Source organism: Aquarana catesbeiana, linkage group LG04 (genome assembly GCF_042186555.1).
Source record: "Aquarana catesbeiana isolate 2022-GZ linkage group LG04, ASM4218655v1, whole genome shotgun sequence".
NCBI classification, from domain to species: domain Eukaryota; kingdom Metazoa; phylum Chordata; class Amphibia; order Anura; family Ranidae; genus Aquarana; species Aquarana catesbeiana.
The window spans coordinates 385,832,923-385,850,660 of record NC_133327.1 but is presented as its reverse complement, the minus strand read 5'-3'; the positions used below and the strand labels follow the sequence as shown (position 1 = coordinate 385,850,660).

Here is a 17,738-nt window from a genome sequence, read left to right as displayed (position 1 = left end):
GTGAGGATCGCAGTATTGAGTTACACAAGTGAAGGGGGACCCCTTCTTGATGAGTATTGCCACTCCCGCTCTTTTATGGGTGTTTGAGGAGAGATAAATCTGGGGGAAGTATTTGGAGGCAAATGCAAACGAGCCCCCTTTGTCAAAGTGGGTCTCTTGGACTAGGATAACATCAGCTCCTGATTGTCTGAACTCCCTAAGTGCCAGATGTATTTTTTTATTGGAGTTTAGGCCATGTACATTTAGGGATAGGATCTTGGCCATCTTGTTAGATATGGGTGTGGGAATATGCGCTTACCTGATGGAGGCCGACCAGACTATGAGGACCAGGGCCAGGGGCCGGCTGTCCCCGGGAGAAAACCAGGACATTCTGTGTAATTCACTGTGCATACCTAAAGAGGACTAAGGGAGAAGAGAGAGAGAGGGTGGGGGAGGAAAGAAAAGAGTAGTTAGCAGATGGTGAAAATGAGAAACATACATTATTATCAAACCTTGAAAGGCCAACAGGCCTAGGTTAGAGCGGATTTTCAGATGCCCCTCCACCGCCAGCCCAGGTGGACCGGCCGAGAGAGGGCACCAGGGAGCCCGCAAGTTGTAAAATAAAACTGGTAAACTATGCAAAACTCTATGCTATAAACTAGAGGTCGACCGATATATCGGCCGGCCGATATATCGGCTGATATTTGGTTTTTACTACTTAATCGGCATTCGCCGATTGTGCTGATTTTGTAATAGAAGTCAATGCAAGTTGCCTGACGTTATCTGTGGAAAGACTTCTCTCCTCCCTGGGCAGCCTGCCAAGTCTGATAAGAAGATACATTGTATCTCTTCAGGTGTGTGTAGAAGCTCTCAGTTTAACCATTTAAAGACTAAATCTTTTCTGACATTTGTTGCTTACAAGTAAAAATCCTATATTTTCTCTTAAAAAATCACTTAGAACCCCCAAACATTATATATATTTTTTTAGCAGAGACCCTAGGGAATAAAATAGCGGTTGTTGCAATATTTTATGTCACATGGTATTTGCGCAGCGGTCTTTCAAACGCAATTTTAAAAAAAAAAATACACTAATGAAATAAAAAAAAATAAGCAGTAAAGTTAGCCCATTTTTTTTCGTCCAAAAGTTTTGAATACCTGTTTTTGTGTATTTAATATTTAAGATATAGTTTTTTTTTAATCTAAATTATACATACAAGTGAACTGATTGGAGGTTTGTTTTGTTTAATAAATGTTTAAATGTAAAAAAAATTCTGTATCACTTATTACTTAAGGCTGCTTTCACACTGGAGCGGGCATGCTTTGACGGTAAAACGCTGTTAGTTTTAGCGGCGCTTTACCGTCATTTTAGCGGCGCTATTCGGCTGCTAGCGGGGCGCTTATAACCCAGCTAGCGGCCGAGGAAGGGGTTAAATGCGCCCCTGAAGCACTGCTGCCGAAACGCTTTGCAGGCGCTTCGGCAGCGGTGCGCATTCATTTCAATGGGCAGGAGTGGTGGAGGAGCGGTATACACCGCTCCAAAGAAGCTGCTTGCAGGACTTTTTTTTAATATCCTGCCAGCGCATCGCTTCAGCACTCGGGATATCACACTGAGACTGCAGGGGAGCCGTTTTACAAGCACTTTACAGGCGCTATGTTTAGCCCAAAAGTGCCCTGAAAAACTCCCCAGTGTGAAAGGGGTCTAACTGTTAGATTTTATGAGATGAAGGGAAAAAAAAAAAATCGGCCTAATATATCGGCCCAAAAAAATCGGCATCATATATCGGCCATCGGCCACCGCGATTTCTAAATATCGGCATTGGCATCGGCCAGAGAAAAACCCATGTCGGTCGACCTCTACTATAAACCAAAAAAGGGGGGGTAATTGGTGACTGGGTGGGCGCCAGATGTCCCAAACTCGTCCAAAACACGCCCTTTGCGTTAGACTGGAGATTGGTGTAGGGGCAAGCTAGGGGCACTCTAAGCTAATATTGTAATGGGCAACCAAGTCCCGAACAGGCAGAAAATGTTAGACTGAAATGTATGGTATGGATGTTGAAAGTATGGGCTCATCGATCCTTGTGTTTGGCAGGCTTGCGTGCAGTGTCAGGGTTCCGGGTTCGGTTAGAGGTGGGGATTTTTTACCAAAGAGCGGGTGGTGTTGGTGGCGTGCCCACTAAGTCCCAGTCCGGCAATTGTGGAGGTTGGATTTCCAAAGTGTCGCAGAAAATGCGGAGGTCCTCCGGGTATCTCAGTGTGGCAGACTTGCCCTGATGTTTTGCGGTAAAGGGGAATCCCCAGCGGTAGGAGATTGCTTTGGTCTGCAGAGTTTGTAGCAAAGGTTGGAGGAGTCTGCGTTTTTGCAAAGTGATCCAGGAGAGATCAGGGTATAGTTGTATCTGGACTCCATCAAAAAGAACTTTGCGTGCCAGTCGAGCCTACTTCATGATACCTTCTTTGAGGGGATAGGAGGCGATTCTGCAGATAACATCTCTCGGTTTAGAGGTGGTTCCCTTGGGCCGCAGAGTGCGATGTGCTCTATCCATTTCTATGTGTTTTGTGGGTGGTTCTCCAAGTAGGTTATTGAAGATGGTTTGTAGAGTTGATTGCAAGACCTCCGTGCCCTCCGACTCCGGGAGGCCCCTCACCCGAATGTTGTTTCGGCGTCCCCTGTTATCAAGGTCCTCCACGTGCCTCTGCATGTCCCTGAGGAAAGAACGGTGATCTGCCCCCTGGAGTTGTGTTCTATGAACTGCCAATTTAGTTTCTTGAATTTCTTCTTCAGCCATTTCGACTCTGTCTGCCAGGTGTTTGAGACCTGTCTGGAGTACTTGAATCTCTGTGCGGCAGGTGGATTTCACATCCTCTATCAACTGACGAAAGTCCTCTTTAGTGGGCATAGCTTGTAAATATGCATGCCAGTGAGGGGGTAAAGAGGGGGCTTGAATCAGAACAGGTTGCTGGTGGGGCGAGGATGAGCCCGGCGGCGGTGAGCGTGGGCTGAGTGACCCCGCTTCAGATGTTGGATATGGTCCAGCGGTCGAGGGGTCCCAGGGTTCAGACCATATCAGGGCCTGTGGGTGTTGGGGGGATTCGGCGTGATGGGTTTTGTTGCCAGGTGGGCCAGAGTACTAGCCTTTTGTGCATATGTAGGAGTAGGGGCTAGTTGGTGCCTGGAGGCGCTGGGCTCTCTGGATCTGGACAGCCTCTGTGCTTTAGGAGGGGGGAGGCGGCAGTCATGGCCCATGAGCTGCCATGTTCCACCCCAGATTCATGATGGGTCCCCCCCGGGAGGACATGCGGGGCCTGGCAGAGCCGGATAGTCCTGTGACAAGTCCGAGGGTGTTGGGGATGCTGGGTCTGATCCCTGTGAATATGGATCTGGGGCCGTTCTGAGCAGTCTCGGAAATGCCGCTGAACACTGTGTGTAGTGCTGTGTGTGGGCGGGCAGCACGGCAGGCTGCGGCCTTGGCGGCTGTGAAGCCTGGGGGTCTGGGTAGCTGGAGGGACTCACCGCTCCGGGTTGGAAGTCTACATCCGCGGGGACCATTACCGCCAGCGGGGATTCTACAGAGCGGCTTCGCTGGATGAGAGGAGGCGGCAGTCTTTGTGTGGAGCTCCGGCGACCGGACTCAGCGGTGTCCGGCGCCATCTTATCTGCCCCGTTCTGTGGCATGTCCGCCTGGAGAAAGAAGGATCGGAGGTCCGTGGGTGCTCCTGGGGGGGTTGCGATTTGCCCATTAATGTGGTGTGGGTCGTCCCTTAAGGTGCCTTGATTGCTGAGGCCTTGGAGAGCAGGGAGATAAAGCGTCCATTGAGGTCGGCTTCTGGTCACGCCCCCCCATGCTGGAAGTTTTTAAAGTTTGTTTTTTGTCCTTCATGCATATTTGCCTTCACTTACCTCCCCAGCATGCTCTCCTGGGCCATTATGCACCTAGTCTAGTCACTTAACAATGTATTTTGTCAGCTCCATAGTAGTGCTTTACCCTAAACACCCCCTAAAATGTGTACAAATGTTATTTGTGTCCTTAAATTCAGGCAGAGTGCCAGAGGCTTTTTTTTGGGGTCCCAAAAACATTTGGAAGCCCCCGTCCCCCCAACCGCTAAGTCAACCAATACCAATCCTCTATCTGCTGACTTTGCCAAACCCATACACACTATATACCTACCTCTTTTGTGGTCAGATTTATGGATGAATTCCCCAAAGCATGTAGTGCAAGGGCCTGCCCGAATACATTCAAATGGTACTGTTTAAAGTTTTTGTATCCTATTACTATCTTGATGGGTAATTGCAGAATGTAAAAATGTGCTCCAATTTGGACAGTGTGTATTTATATATTTGTATTACGACACTTCTTACCTGTCCAGTGGGCTGCCAATAGCGTAAGTAAGGAGGGACTGGTCAAAGTAATACACATTATTTATGCATTCATCTCTCAATGAAGTGGAGAGGGTTACCTGTCCAAAACATACTCCCCCCCTAAAATTTTTACAATGGGCCATCAGAGGGGGTGAGTTATCTGATAGGTGAACCTTATACTTTTGCCTTTAAATACTCCCTAAAATAAATGTTATAGTGATTTTGGCCAAGAATGTTTGTGTCTAATCTGCTTTCAATGTTTATGTGCAAAATTACAAATTTTTTTTTCTTGTTTGTCTCAACAGTTTCCAGGAATGGCAGACTGTGGCCTCCCACTTTACCACCCGTTGGGACTTTCCCAACTGCGGAGGGGTAATTGATGGGAAACATGTCCACATCGTCCCACCCCCCAACTCGGGGTCATACTATTACAACTACAAGGGGTTCAATAGTATTGTGATGTTGGCGGTGGTGTCGGCTACTTACGAGTTCCTGTATGTGGACGTGGGGAAGAATGGCCGGATGTCGGATGGTGGAGTCATCGCCCAGACCGAGTTCTACAGGCGTCTCCAGAATGGCAGTTTGGGCTTGCCACCTCCAGAAGACAATGCGGACGGACTCCCATTTGTCTTCAATGCGGATGAAGCGTTTGCGCTGGGGGACCATCTTATGCGGCCATTCCCTATGAGGACCCTCACCCTGGACCAGAGGGTTTTTAATTACCGGCTGGCCAGAGCCAGAAGAGTGGTGGAGAACACATTTGGAATATTGGCCAGCCGGTTCCGCCTATTTCTTACACCCATACACATGGCGGAATATAAACTCAATCACATCATCCTGTCTTGCTGTGTTCTCCACAATTTTTTAAGGAGAAATTCTGTGAACTATGCTGCTTCAGTTGGGCCTGAGGCCGGAATTCTGAATGAACCAACCCTGACGGCGCTTGAAACTGAACATCCCGGCTTGCCCCCCCAGAGTGCCCGCGAGGTCCGTTTAAGATACCTGGAATACTTTGCGGGTAGGGGGGCCATCGATATGCCAGACAATGTCTGAGACATTTTTTAAATAAAAATATATTTGAAACTGAACTAATATTTGCTTTGATTTACTGCTTGGCTTTCTTTTAGCTGTCTCCTCGGTTATCTTTTAATGGTATTATTTTTGTTGGCCTTTTTCTTCAACAGTGCAAACCAAATTTCTTTGAGACACGAGGTGACAATCTCTTCTTCGGCTAACTATTATTATTATGTTGTGGGTCTGCTACACACACTTTGTTTTTGTTGTTAATGTATGTAATGCATTACTGACAAAAATATTCATAATTTTTCAGCACCATGACCGAAATTTGGGCAGTCATGAAAATGGCGTGATTGTGTAAAATTATAAAGCCCTGTTGGGTGTTATTTACTAAAAGCAACTCCACTTTGCACTACAAGTGCACTTGAGACTGCACTAAAACTGCACTTGTAGTGCAAAATGGATTTGCCTTTAGTAAATAACACCCATTGCCACGGAAAAAAACAACTTTACTCCAAAAACTGCTTTTGAGCATTGAAAGAAGAAGTCACATATTGTTGATTAACAAAATTTTCACTTCACGCACAATCACATGTGCATTTATAAAAGGGTTAACATGTTTGTTGTATAACATTTTTTTAGGTCACATTAAGTAGAAATCGCCTTTTATAGGTAAAACAGGCATGTTTAAAACCATAAAACAATACACAACTTTGGAACTTACAAAGTTCAATTTTGATAAAGTGAAGGCAATATCAGACATGAGTATGTACAAACTGTGTTTGATATTGCCTTCATCAGATGAGGTGAAGTCACCCCTGTAAAGGCCAAATTTTGAAGATGCGCACAAATTGAGATTCAAAATGGAGATTTCCCTCCTGATCCCATGCCTAATGTCAACATGTGCTAGGTCCCATCACGGGGGATCAATGGACGTGTTTTGGGGGTGCAACCCCTTCCTCTCACCTACTTTATTATCGAGGAAGGTGTTGCACCCACAAAACGCATACATTGATCTCCCGTGATGGCAGATAGCACATGTTGACACAATGTGTGCATCTTCAAAATTTAGCTTTTAAAATATGTAAAAAATTAGTCATAAAAACAAAAATAAACAAGCAAAAAGTTAGGGATTTCTGGGTGTTTTAGATTCTCCCTAAAACATCAATGATGTTCTTCATTTTGTTTTGAACATCATTGATGTTTTGCTTTAGGTTTTCTAAATCCCTATTGCACCCCATTATCTCCCCGATGAGGATCTGGGCACTTTCACTGGTGAAATGGACTTCTTCCACAACATCCCCATCACCTAAAAAAAAACCACACCATGTATTATAAATATGCAGGCATCCATTTATTACCTGAAGCTGACACTCACCTGTTGTGACAATTTCGCCAATATCAACAACGTCTCCCTCCTCCTCCTCTGGTTGGGTTTGGGGGATTTCCCCTTCTTCCTGAGGTGGAGAGTCCCTGGTCTCCTCTGATGAGTGGTGTCCTCCGAGTCTTTTCTCCCCTATGTGAAAAAAAATAGGTATACTTAACACACAGATATTTGAGGGCAGAAATTTTTTTTTTTTACCTTTGTAAAGCTGGAATACTTACCTATTTTACCCCTATATTATTCATTGGAGCACCTGTGTGGGACACCCTAATAAAAAGTTTGTTCTTGTGTCCCACACTAGTGCTCCTGCGTCCAGATGTGTAAACAGCTGCTGAGTGTCCTCTCCTTACACAGAATCTAGTTTGCATTTCATTCTAGTTACAAACCCATCTAGACAACAAACTTTTTTAATAGAAGTAGGCCAGAAAAAATGTATTGAACTGCATCTGGCAAAAAACATCGTATTTTAGTGGGCGAACGAACAATGTTTCCTACGAACGATTAATGTGTCCATGAAGATGAAAGTTGCCATTTTAAACTGTACAACAGTAAAGAAAAGCACATGGAGCAGCACGAACGTAATAAAAAGAAAGAATAGGAACACAGGACAACTACTTACTTTTTGCAGCATTCTCCTGATCCTTCTATACTGATCGTGCTCCCTTAATTTGAGGTCCGATCACCGTTTCCTCACTTGATTCTTGGATCGTCGTACCCCAAAATTCCGGCGTAGACTCTTCACAACTTTAGCCATGATCTTGGCCTTTCTGACATTTGGGTTGGGGTAAGGTCCATACTTCCCATCATAGTTGTCCCTTTTCAATATGTCCACCATCTCTACAAAGGCCATATTTGAGGCCTTAAATCACCTGCGGGATTGGGGCGTTTCTGGCTCCGGGCTTTCCTCCTCCTCATTGTTGGAATTATCACGCACCTGCTGTGTCTACGCCATGTGCTCTCCCCCACTGCGCCGAAAGAGAAGGGGCGGGGAGTAGACTAGAAAGAACGTCAGGGGCGGGCGGAGTTTCATGCATGCACAGTGTATATAAAGCGTAACACGCGTGCGTCATACATACGAACTGTGAGTGGAGGAAGGAGTATCGGAAGCGCCGATCGTGATAACGAAGGTACAATTTTAACTTGGGCCTCTACTGCTAATGGATTAAGGCCGATATTGGGACAAGATTAGGAGAGTTTAGCCTGACATTAGGGTTTGTCTTGTGTTGTGTCTTGCAGAGAAAATGGATCTTGTCAATGATCATGACTTTATGCCAATATTCATTGATATGTTCAGGGAGCTGCCCTGTCTGTGGCAGGTAAACCACCCTTATATTTATAAGAATAAAACACAGAGGAAGGCAGCGCTGGATCAATTGGTGCAATCTGTGAAGCCGGTGATCCCCACGGTAGACATACCCTATTTGAAGGCCCTAATTGGTGGCATGAGGAGTACTTATCTTAGGGAGCACAAGAAGGTCCAGGATTCCCTGAGATCAGCAGCTGCAGCAGATGATATTTATCTCCCCAGGCTGTGGTACTATGACAGACTCCATTTTCTGGCAGACCAGAGAGAACCCAGGCCAGCAGTCTCCAGTTTTCCTTCCACCTCAGGAGAGGCTTCTGACGTCCAACCTGGGCCTTCCAGGCAGCAACATGTGGAGGAGCCCAGCTTGAGCCAGATATAGCATTGTTCTAAATATTTCTGTTTGTCAAATTAATGATGTTAAATATATGTTAGTTTTGATAACTAATTTCTGATTTCACAAAGTGTTTTACATATCAATAGACAGTAGTGGCCACAAATGATTAGGACAAGAATGAAAAAAGCTGGGGTCAGAATGATAGTCTTTTCTATTTATTAACATTCAATTTGCAACAGTCATGAGATGAAAATTGTGTGTGATTGATGAACCAAAAACTAACACGATGTCCCTTTTTCATACACAGGAAAGTCTCAGCCAGGAGGTGGCAGGGGTAAGTGGCAGCCAGGAGATGGCCGGGCCCAGTAGCCTGCCCGATACCTAGGTCCGCCTTCCACAAAAAAGTGGCAGGAAGAGGAGTAACCTGGAGGAGGCAGCAATTGGCCTATTTTGGAAGGCTACTGCGGCCCTTGGAAACCCCCCCCCAGTGTTCAAGAGGACTTTGCCTATATTACAGCCTGCAAAATGCTGGAAATGGAGGAGGGCCAACACTAATATGTGAGTATCTCAGCTTACAAGCCCTAAATAAGGGGTTGAGGGGCTAACTCACAAGCCAAAGCCACGTTTGCGAGTTCAACCATGCTCCTCCTCCCCCTCCACCTCCTGCCACACCTCCAACACCAGAGCCACAGCCTGGAAGGAAGCATCTACGGAAGACAAGAGAGTGATGGCCTGGGTTCAGTCTGGTCTGGCAAAAGATACAGGCTGTTGTAGTACCACAGCCTGGGGACCTAGATGTCATCTGCTGCTGTTCCTGATCTCTTGTAGTCCTGGACCGGATTGTGCTCCCTATTATAAGGACTCCTCAGGCCACCAATTTTGACTGTAAAATTATTGATGTGTGCCCTGGGGTACAAAGGCTTCGCAAATTTCACCAGTTTATCCAGCGTTGCCTTCCTCTTTATTTTGTTATGACCCACAATAAATGGCTATTTATTTTTCACAAATACTTGCCTATGTGTTTTACTTCAAATAGGACAGTTTGTGAGTAGGCAGGTACATTTCAAAAAGACAATGTAAAATTAACAAGGGACACCAACCTCCTTGAGATTCAAAAATACAAGATAATAATGGTGTTGTGGTAACTTGACACAAAAACCCACAAAAATAATTATGGAGATCACCAAAAAAAAAAATTAACAAAAACAGGAGATCTTGATTAAAAAAACAAACAACACATTATAAAGAATATAAAAACATAAAACCAAAAAAATTTGGTAGATCTGATGAATACAAATATTATATTCATGAAATCACGAGAAATAATAAAGAAAGAAGTTTGTGAGAAGTCTGTGTGAATATGAGCAGCAAACCAACTTCATTCTTCTAGCATTATAATGAAGAAGAGAGTGCGCTGCATTAAACAATTTAAAACATTACAGTGTGACGAAAGTGCTATAACCATTACGAACGCTAATTTTACCAGACCGAGCAATTCCATCTCGGAATTTATTCCGAGCGTACGCGACACTTTGTGCGTCGGAATTATCCACACACGGTCGGAATTTACGCGAACGGATTTTGTTGTCGGAAAATTTTATAGCCAGCTCTCAAACTTTGTGTCGGAAATTCCGATAGAAAAAGTCCAATGGAGCCTACACACGGTCGGAATTTCCGACAACAAGCTCCGTTCGCAAATTCTCCGTCGGAAAGTCTGACCGTGTGTACACGGCATTAGTCTTGTCCACCTAAATCTACTAGTTTATCTAACACTACTCTCATCTCAGCTAAACTGTGCTGCTGTCTGAGGGTGTCTCCGTTGCTCCTCCAACCTGAGTGGAAACATCCTAAGACAGGAAGCATGGGCTTGATTACTAGATGAAAATGAACAGACAGCCTGTTGTTTGACCTCAAGTTCTGTGCAGTAATGTGTCAACTACAAGAGTATGGGCATGAAAATTCTAGAATATCTATTGTACAAATTAAAGAAGTCCAGCCTGAGCTTTTTAGTTTTGCACTCTTGTGACCCGTTTTCAGAGGAGAGCACTCTGACTTTGCATCAGTCGAAGCAGCATGTCATCCCGACTTCCCAAGTCTGGATCCGCCAGCTGCCTTGATTGATGGCAGTCTCAGCGTCTCAACGAGCCGATGAGACGCTGAGACGGCCGTTCCCCACCCCTCCACACCTCAGCGCTCCAGTGAACGTGGAGGATCAGAGAGGAGAGACGCTGACTGACAGTCAGCAGTTCTCTCTGGGATCTGTGAAAACCGAGCCATCGGCGATGTTCAGTGGCTCGGTTCTCAGTGCAGAGACGGCGGGGGACATATACAGCATCGGTCTGATGCTGCATCCACATAGGTAAGTAGGTATCACAAATAAAAAAAAACACACTTCTCTTTTAAATACTGTTACAAAAGTTGCAAGTGATATTTAAATTCTTGCTGCAGACTGAAACAGAAAGGTTATTTTATTTAGTAAGAAGCTCTATTTCTAGAGATCAGGTACAGGTATGTTTTCAGGTGATTTCGAGTTGCTTTGATTTGCCTCTGCATTCATCAGCAGTTGCTTCTCATTGCTTTCAGTTGTTTTTGATCATTATTATTTTTATTATTATTATACAGGATGTGTATGGCGTGAACAGTTTGCACAGCACTTTACAATATAAAAGGAGAGAGTATTGTTACAATACAATAAAATACAAGAGGGTTAGGAGTATGGCAGAAGGTGCTCTTTGGTTTTTGGACCCCGTTTTGTGGCTAGGCTGTGAAAAAATCGCACTCATGGTATCGTCATAGTCGAGAGGATTAGCAGAATGTGGTTTGGGGTGTCATTCTAAGTAGTAGAAATTAGTATTCTAAGTCATGTGTTAAAATGTATTATTAATTGAAAATGTTATGTAAAAAAAAATTATATTTTATTCTGCATTTACCAAAAACCTGTGGCAACAAAATGAAGTCTTCAAAAGACTCGCCATGCCTCTTAGAAAATACCCTGGGGTGTTTGCTTTACAAAATGTGGACATTTCTTGGGTGTTTCTGCTGTCCTGGTGCACTAGGAACTCCAAAAATGTAATATGTAGTCAGGAAATTAAATGTGTAATTTATGCTCCTAGAATGCTTAAAGGTGTTCTTTGGATTCTGGGCCTCTCTATGGCTAGGCTGTGAAAAAGTCTCACAAGTGTGGTATCCCTCAAGAGGAGTAGCAGAATGTGTTTTGTGGTGTAATTCTAAGTATGTCCATGTTGTGTGTTATCTTATAATAATATCTTATTATTGACAATTTTATGTAAAAAAATAAATTTTTCTTTTCATTCCACATTTTCCAAAAACTTGTGGCAAAAAATGTAATTGTCAAAAGACTCGCTATGCCTTTCAGTATATAGTGGTAGTCAGGGAATTACAGTAGATGTGTAATTTATGCTCTTTGAAAGCCCAAAGGTGCTCCTTGGATTTTGGGCTCCTCTAAACGTCTAGGCTGTGAAAAGGTCTCACACATGTGGTATCCCCTTACTCAGAAGGAGTAGCTGAATGTGTTTCGGGATGTAATTGTAACTATGCCTTTGCTGTGTGTGAGAACTTGTTAAAATGAAAACTTTGTGAAAAAAAAAATGTATTTAATTTCAAAATTTTCAAGAAAATTATGATAAAAAATTACAACTTTGAAAAACTCACCATGCCTCTTACTGAATATCTTGGACTGTCTACTTTCCAAAAAGGGGTCATGTTTGGGTTATTTGAACTGTCCTGGCATTTTAGAGCCTCAAGTCAGTGCATCAGGACTGATCAATTTTCAAAAATATATACCATAGTTTGTAGCCTATAACTTTCACACAGACTAAATATACATAGATTTGTTGGGGTTTTTTTCACAGAAGAAATGTAGCAGAATACATTTTAGCGTACATTTATGAAGAAAGATTATTTACTTGCATGGTTTTATAACAGAAACTTTCTCTTTTATTCTTTATATAGTAACAAGAAAGCTCTATCTGTCTTTAAAAAAATGATATGAATTTAATTTGGGTGCAGTGTTGCATGACTGAGTAATTGTGATTCAAAGTGTGACAATGCTGAAAACTGGAAAATGTCCTGGAACAGTCTGGTTTTGAAGTGGTTAAGTATGATTTGTAAATAGAATTTCAGTGGTAAAACCCCTTAATAGATGTCATTAATTCCAGAGTATAACACTATAAGATGTGGAAAAGTCCAAGGGAGGTGAATACTAATATAAAGCACTGTATACTTCATCATTTTGAAATGATTATAATAATAATATTATCTCTATAAACTGTTTTTATTTGATATATTGAATTTCATATTGAATAATTGTGTGTATTTGTACTGATTGTCAGGTCATATATGCCTTAAACACCAGGAATGATGAGCATGAATCAGGAGTACAAGCCATTAAAGAAGCTCATGAAGAAGAAATTCAACAGATTCTTGCTGAGACGCGGGAAAAAATATTACAATATAAAAATAAAGTATCGGAAGAAACTGAACTGAAAAGGAAAATCCAAGCACTTGAGGAGTCACTGGAAGAACATAAAAAGATGAAGCACCAAGCACTTACTGAATTTGAAGTTTACAAACACAGAGTAGAAGATATGCAACTTTGTGCAGAAGCCCAGCATGTTCAGAGAGTTGTGACTATGTCACGGGAGGTGGAGGAGATTAGGAAGCGATTTGAAGAAAGGATAAGAAGTTTCATGCAACTTCAAGTACAGTTTGAAAAAGACAAGCGTGCGGCCCTTGAGGAACTAAGGGCAAGTCATAGAATAGAAATGCAAGATCTCCTGAAAGCTCAGCACAACCAACATGCTACTATAAATAAGGGGCAAGAAACACTAGAGGAGATGCATCGATTGCAAGTGGAGGATCTCAACAAAAAGTTAGAAGACCTACGGCTAGAGAGGAAAAAATTACATGAGGATTATGAAGCAAAGCTAAGTAAAGCCCAAGCATTCTATGAACATGAACTAGAGGCACTTAAAAGATCTCAGCTCTTTACAGCAGAGAGCCTGCATGTTTGTAAACAGAAAGAAGCAGAACTGAAGAGAGAGTTTCAGAATCAAGAAGCCATTTTACAAAAGAACCTTGGTATCCTTAAAACAGAATTTCAGGTTGTACAGGAGGAAGCTGCGAGCCTAAGGGAAAAGTGCCAAAAACTTCAAGCTTCTCTAAGTTCAGCAGAGAGTAATGTTCAGGTAAGAAATAAAAAAACAGTATTTACTCTTCTAAATACATGAGTAGCGTTAGGGCAAATTCTCACTGACTTGCGTTAAAATCGATGAAAAATGCATGTACATTTCCATCCATTTTAGTTGTGTTTTAAAGCATGCTGACATCTGTTAACATACATTTTGATGTCTGTTCACATACATTTTGATGTCCATTGACATGCATGCACAGCGTTATAGTATGAATAGGACACATTGGAAATTATATCCTTCAGTTGATCTGCATTTTACAGCTGCGCTAAAACGCAGATCAATGCACTGGTGTGAATTGGCCCTAAACGTTTATCTATTTAAACTGTTTATTCGCTGGTCTAAAGTATTTCTGAGTTAACAGCAGTGCTTAAGTGCCTGCAAGCACTTGCACTACTCTTCAGACCAACTCCTATGTCCTTGTCTCTTCGGGTCTATGGGGTGGTTCCTTCTCCCCATCATGGGAAGACTTCTGTCTGGAGGTTGCTGTCTGGAGGTTGTCCTCATGTCTGGAAAGTGAGTCCGGGTCCCAGAGCAGTCATTTTCTGTTTTCAGGGGTTCCCACTGTGAGTAGGCCTCTTGATTTGAATTAGGTTGGCCATCACCATGGTGCTGTAAGACCTTCATCTATGAGAAAGCTTGAGAACTGTCCTGTAATAGGCAGTAGTTTTGAGCGAACGGTTCATCCGTTTGGCGAACACCCGAATTGGCAGGGCATACGACCATTTGTTCGCCCCCCCCCCCCCTCGAATGCCCTACAATGCACTGCGCACCGCACAGTACATTCTAAGCCCTGATTGGCTAAAGCAATGAAGGCTTTGCCCAATCAGGGCACAGAACACTGTCAGAGCCATGATTGGAGAAAGTCAAGATGACTTAGGCCAATCATGGCTCATTGCTCATAGACCCACCCCACACTATAAAAGATTCCTTCCCAGAGGAGCCATTTGCAGTGTGATAGTGGAGTGAAGATAGAAGATAGAACAGGGCTCTGTTCATTGCTACTAGCGAGTTTGTGTACTATTGTGATTCTATTGTAAGTGTAGAGTGTCAGTGTAGTGTGAATATAGTGATAGTGCAGTGTCAGTGTAGTGCATCCGTGCAGTTTTACTGCAGTAAATTGAAGTGTGTCAGTGTAGTGCGTCCATGCAGTTTTATTGCAGTATATTGAAGTGTGTCAGTGCATTTCTACTGCAGTATATTGTAGTGCGTCAGTGCAGTTTTACTGCAGTATATTGTTTGTGCATCGGTACAGTTTTACTGCAATATATTGTAGTGCGTCAGTGCAGTTTCACTGCAGTATATTGTAGTGCGTCAGTGCAGTTTTACTGCAGTATATTGTAGTGCATCAGTGCAGTTCTACTGCAGTATATTAAAGTGCGTCTGTGCAGATTTAGTGCAGTATATTGAAGTGCATCAGTGCAGTTTTACTGCAGTATATTGAAGTGACATTTCTGTTAGTGGCAGTCCTCAAGGTAAAGTGCACCAAACACCACTTTCCATTGATTAAAATGCATCCAATTACACATTTCCACGTCTCTATTACATTTGGGTAATAAGCCCCCCATCAGGGCTGGAAGGTCATGATGGGGGGATTATACAAGGAGAGGCAGACATTCCCATGCCACTATGAGGGGGCCAGCAGCGTCTGTGTCCACAGGTAAAGGTGGACGTGATCCCTCCTCAGGCAGGGCACCATTTTCTTCATTGTTTAGTGATGTTGCCCGTGCTATCCAGCTACAGCATGCAGAGGAGGTGGTGGACTGGCTTACTAAACCATCCTCCTCATCCTCTATCACCCAAGCAGAGACTAGTGCGCAGTTCACCCCAGCTGCCAGAGAGGCTTATCCTGCCTTCTTGTCCACAGCCACTTCTGCTATAGCCCTGGCATCATGCATGGAAGAGTCAGCTGAGTTATTTGAACACAGTGTCAGCCATTTGCTCCTTGACGATGCACAGGCATTACTTGCTTCTGATGTTGGTTTTGACTCTGAGGTTGAGGAAGATAGGAACCTACAGAGAGGGGAGAACACTGATAAACAACAAATTGGCAGTCATGTTCCCCCAGCCAGAGCGTATTGCCAGGTTGGCTCCAGTGATTATGAGGATGGAGGGTATGATGATGATGAAGTCACTGACGTTACTTGGGTGCCAAATAGAACAGAGGGGGAAAGTCAGGGTGAGGCACAACTCCAATGAGACACGATGTCCTCCAGAGGCAGCCATCATGGAAGAGTAGAGAGCAGCCACCCTATTCCATCAGATTGTGGAGCTGTTATTTCCCATCCCACTTCCCACAGCTCAGCTGTCTGGGCCTTTTTTAGCACATGTGCAGCCGATCCCACTGTTGCAGTTTGCAAACTTTGCTTCAAGCAGATCAAGCGTGGCAAAAACACCAGCAATTTGGGTACCACATGCTTGACAAGGCATTTAACATTCCACTTAGCCCATTGGCAAGAGCACCTGAAATCCACACAAAAGGGACGCAATTCTTCTCCTCACTCCTCACCTTTCAGGTCTACCCCCTCTATATCTCATGACCTTTTAGCAGCCTCCACTGACAGGGATGATGGTATATCGAAGGGTGTCACAGGTCCTTGCACCACGTCTGCCAGCAGCACACCACCAGCTGTAGAGTATAGCAGGCAAATGTCTCTGCCCCAGCTGCTGCAGCTGGAAAAAAATACAGTCGCTGCCACCCATATGCCCAGCATCTAATTCCAGCTTGTCCAAGCTGCTGGCTTTACAACTCCCACCTTTCTGTCTGATGGATTCTGCCCCTTCAGTAAATTTCCAGAATGTGCTGTACCACAATGGCAGGATCACAGTAGCTAATTCTTTGCACGTAAGGTCATTCCATTTCTGTACCATCATGTGAAAGGCAATGTTGTGGCATCATTGGGTAAGCAGTCAGCTGAAAGGTCCACCTTATTGCTGACTCGTGGTCCAACAAACATGGTCAGGAACGCTATATTTCATTCACAGCACACTGGGTAACTCTGCTTGCAACTAGGGAGGATGCAGGACAGGGCTCAGTGCTGGAACTTGTTTTGCCATCATGTCTCCATACAGCTGGTGGTGATAAGGTAAGATTTGTCAGCTCCACCCCCTCCTCCTCCTCTTCTATGCCCTCCATTGCTGAATTGTGCTATGTACCACCAGTATCCCCTAAGCATTCAAGAGGCTATTCAATGAGTCAGGCTAAAAGATGCCATGCAGTGGTTCAGCTGGTCTGTCTATGGAACAGGAGCCACTCCGGAGCAGAGAGCTCTGCAGGGGCAGGCCCAGAGGTGGTTCATGCCACACCAGCTTGAGCCAGGAATGGTGGTGTGCGATAATGGCACTAACCTCCTGTCTGCCCTTCGACAGGGAAGGTCGACATGTGCCATGCCTGGCATGTCTTCAATTTGGTGGTGCAGCGTTTTTTAAACAGGTACCCAGGGTTGCAAGCTCTTCTGAAGCAGGCCAGAAGAGTCTGTAGCCATTTCAATGCTTGGTTGGCTGAAATTCAGTGGGAATTCCACATGCCCGTAAATGGCCTGATGTGTGACATGCCCACCAGATGGAACTCAACTTTGGCAATGCTGCAGCAGCTGCACATGTAGCAGAGGGCCATCAACGAGTACCTGTGTGGTATGCGCGGCTCAGCTTTTTTTTTGCCACGATAAAGGATGCATGCACTGTACTGTCACCATTTGAGGAGGCGACAAGGATAGTGAGCCGTGACAATGCATGCATCAGTGACACAATCCCAAGGGTTCTGGGGACAGACAACCCTCTCAAGGTTTGATATATGTCTTCCTCTGCTTCAATGCCTCCAAAATCGTCCAAAATTGTACTTTTGCTAAATTTTTTTTAGTCCTCGGCACCCAAGGCTGTCAGCTTCCACATCCCATCGGCAGTGTCTGCATCATATGGTGGGAGATTATTTAGGGACAAAAACAGAAGACAAAAAGTCTGCGAAACAGACACCAGAATTTATCCAAAAAATCTCTAATCTTATTCCGAGTGCACTAAATTGTGGCCTCGTCGTACAGACTGAGTCCCCAAGCCGTTGTTTGCACAATAAAAAAAAGCTTGCAGGAAAAATGTCATTTTTTTGTTCTTTATAAATTTAATTTTTGCTGCAGCAGGTTCTATACATGGTACAG

General features: G+C 44.0%; 1 protein-coding gene across 5 annotated transcripts in view; it reads left to right on the top strand.

The window, feature by feature from the left end:
* Positions 1-17,738, top strand: part of FAM184A (family with sequence similarity 184 member A) — a 434,097-nt gene that overhangs the window by 202,765 nt on the left and 213,594 nt on the right. For all 5 annotated transcript variants that reach the window (XM_073627163.1, XM_073627164.1, XM_073627165.1 and 2 more), the window contains one exon: positions 12,730-13,584. In XM_073627163.1, coding sequence (XP_073483264.1) covers positions 12,730-13,584 — 855 coding nt within the window. The remainder of the gene's footprint in view (positions 1-12,729; positions 13,585-17,738) is intronic.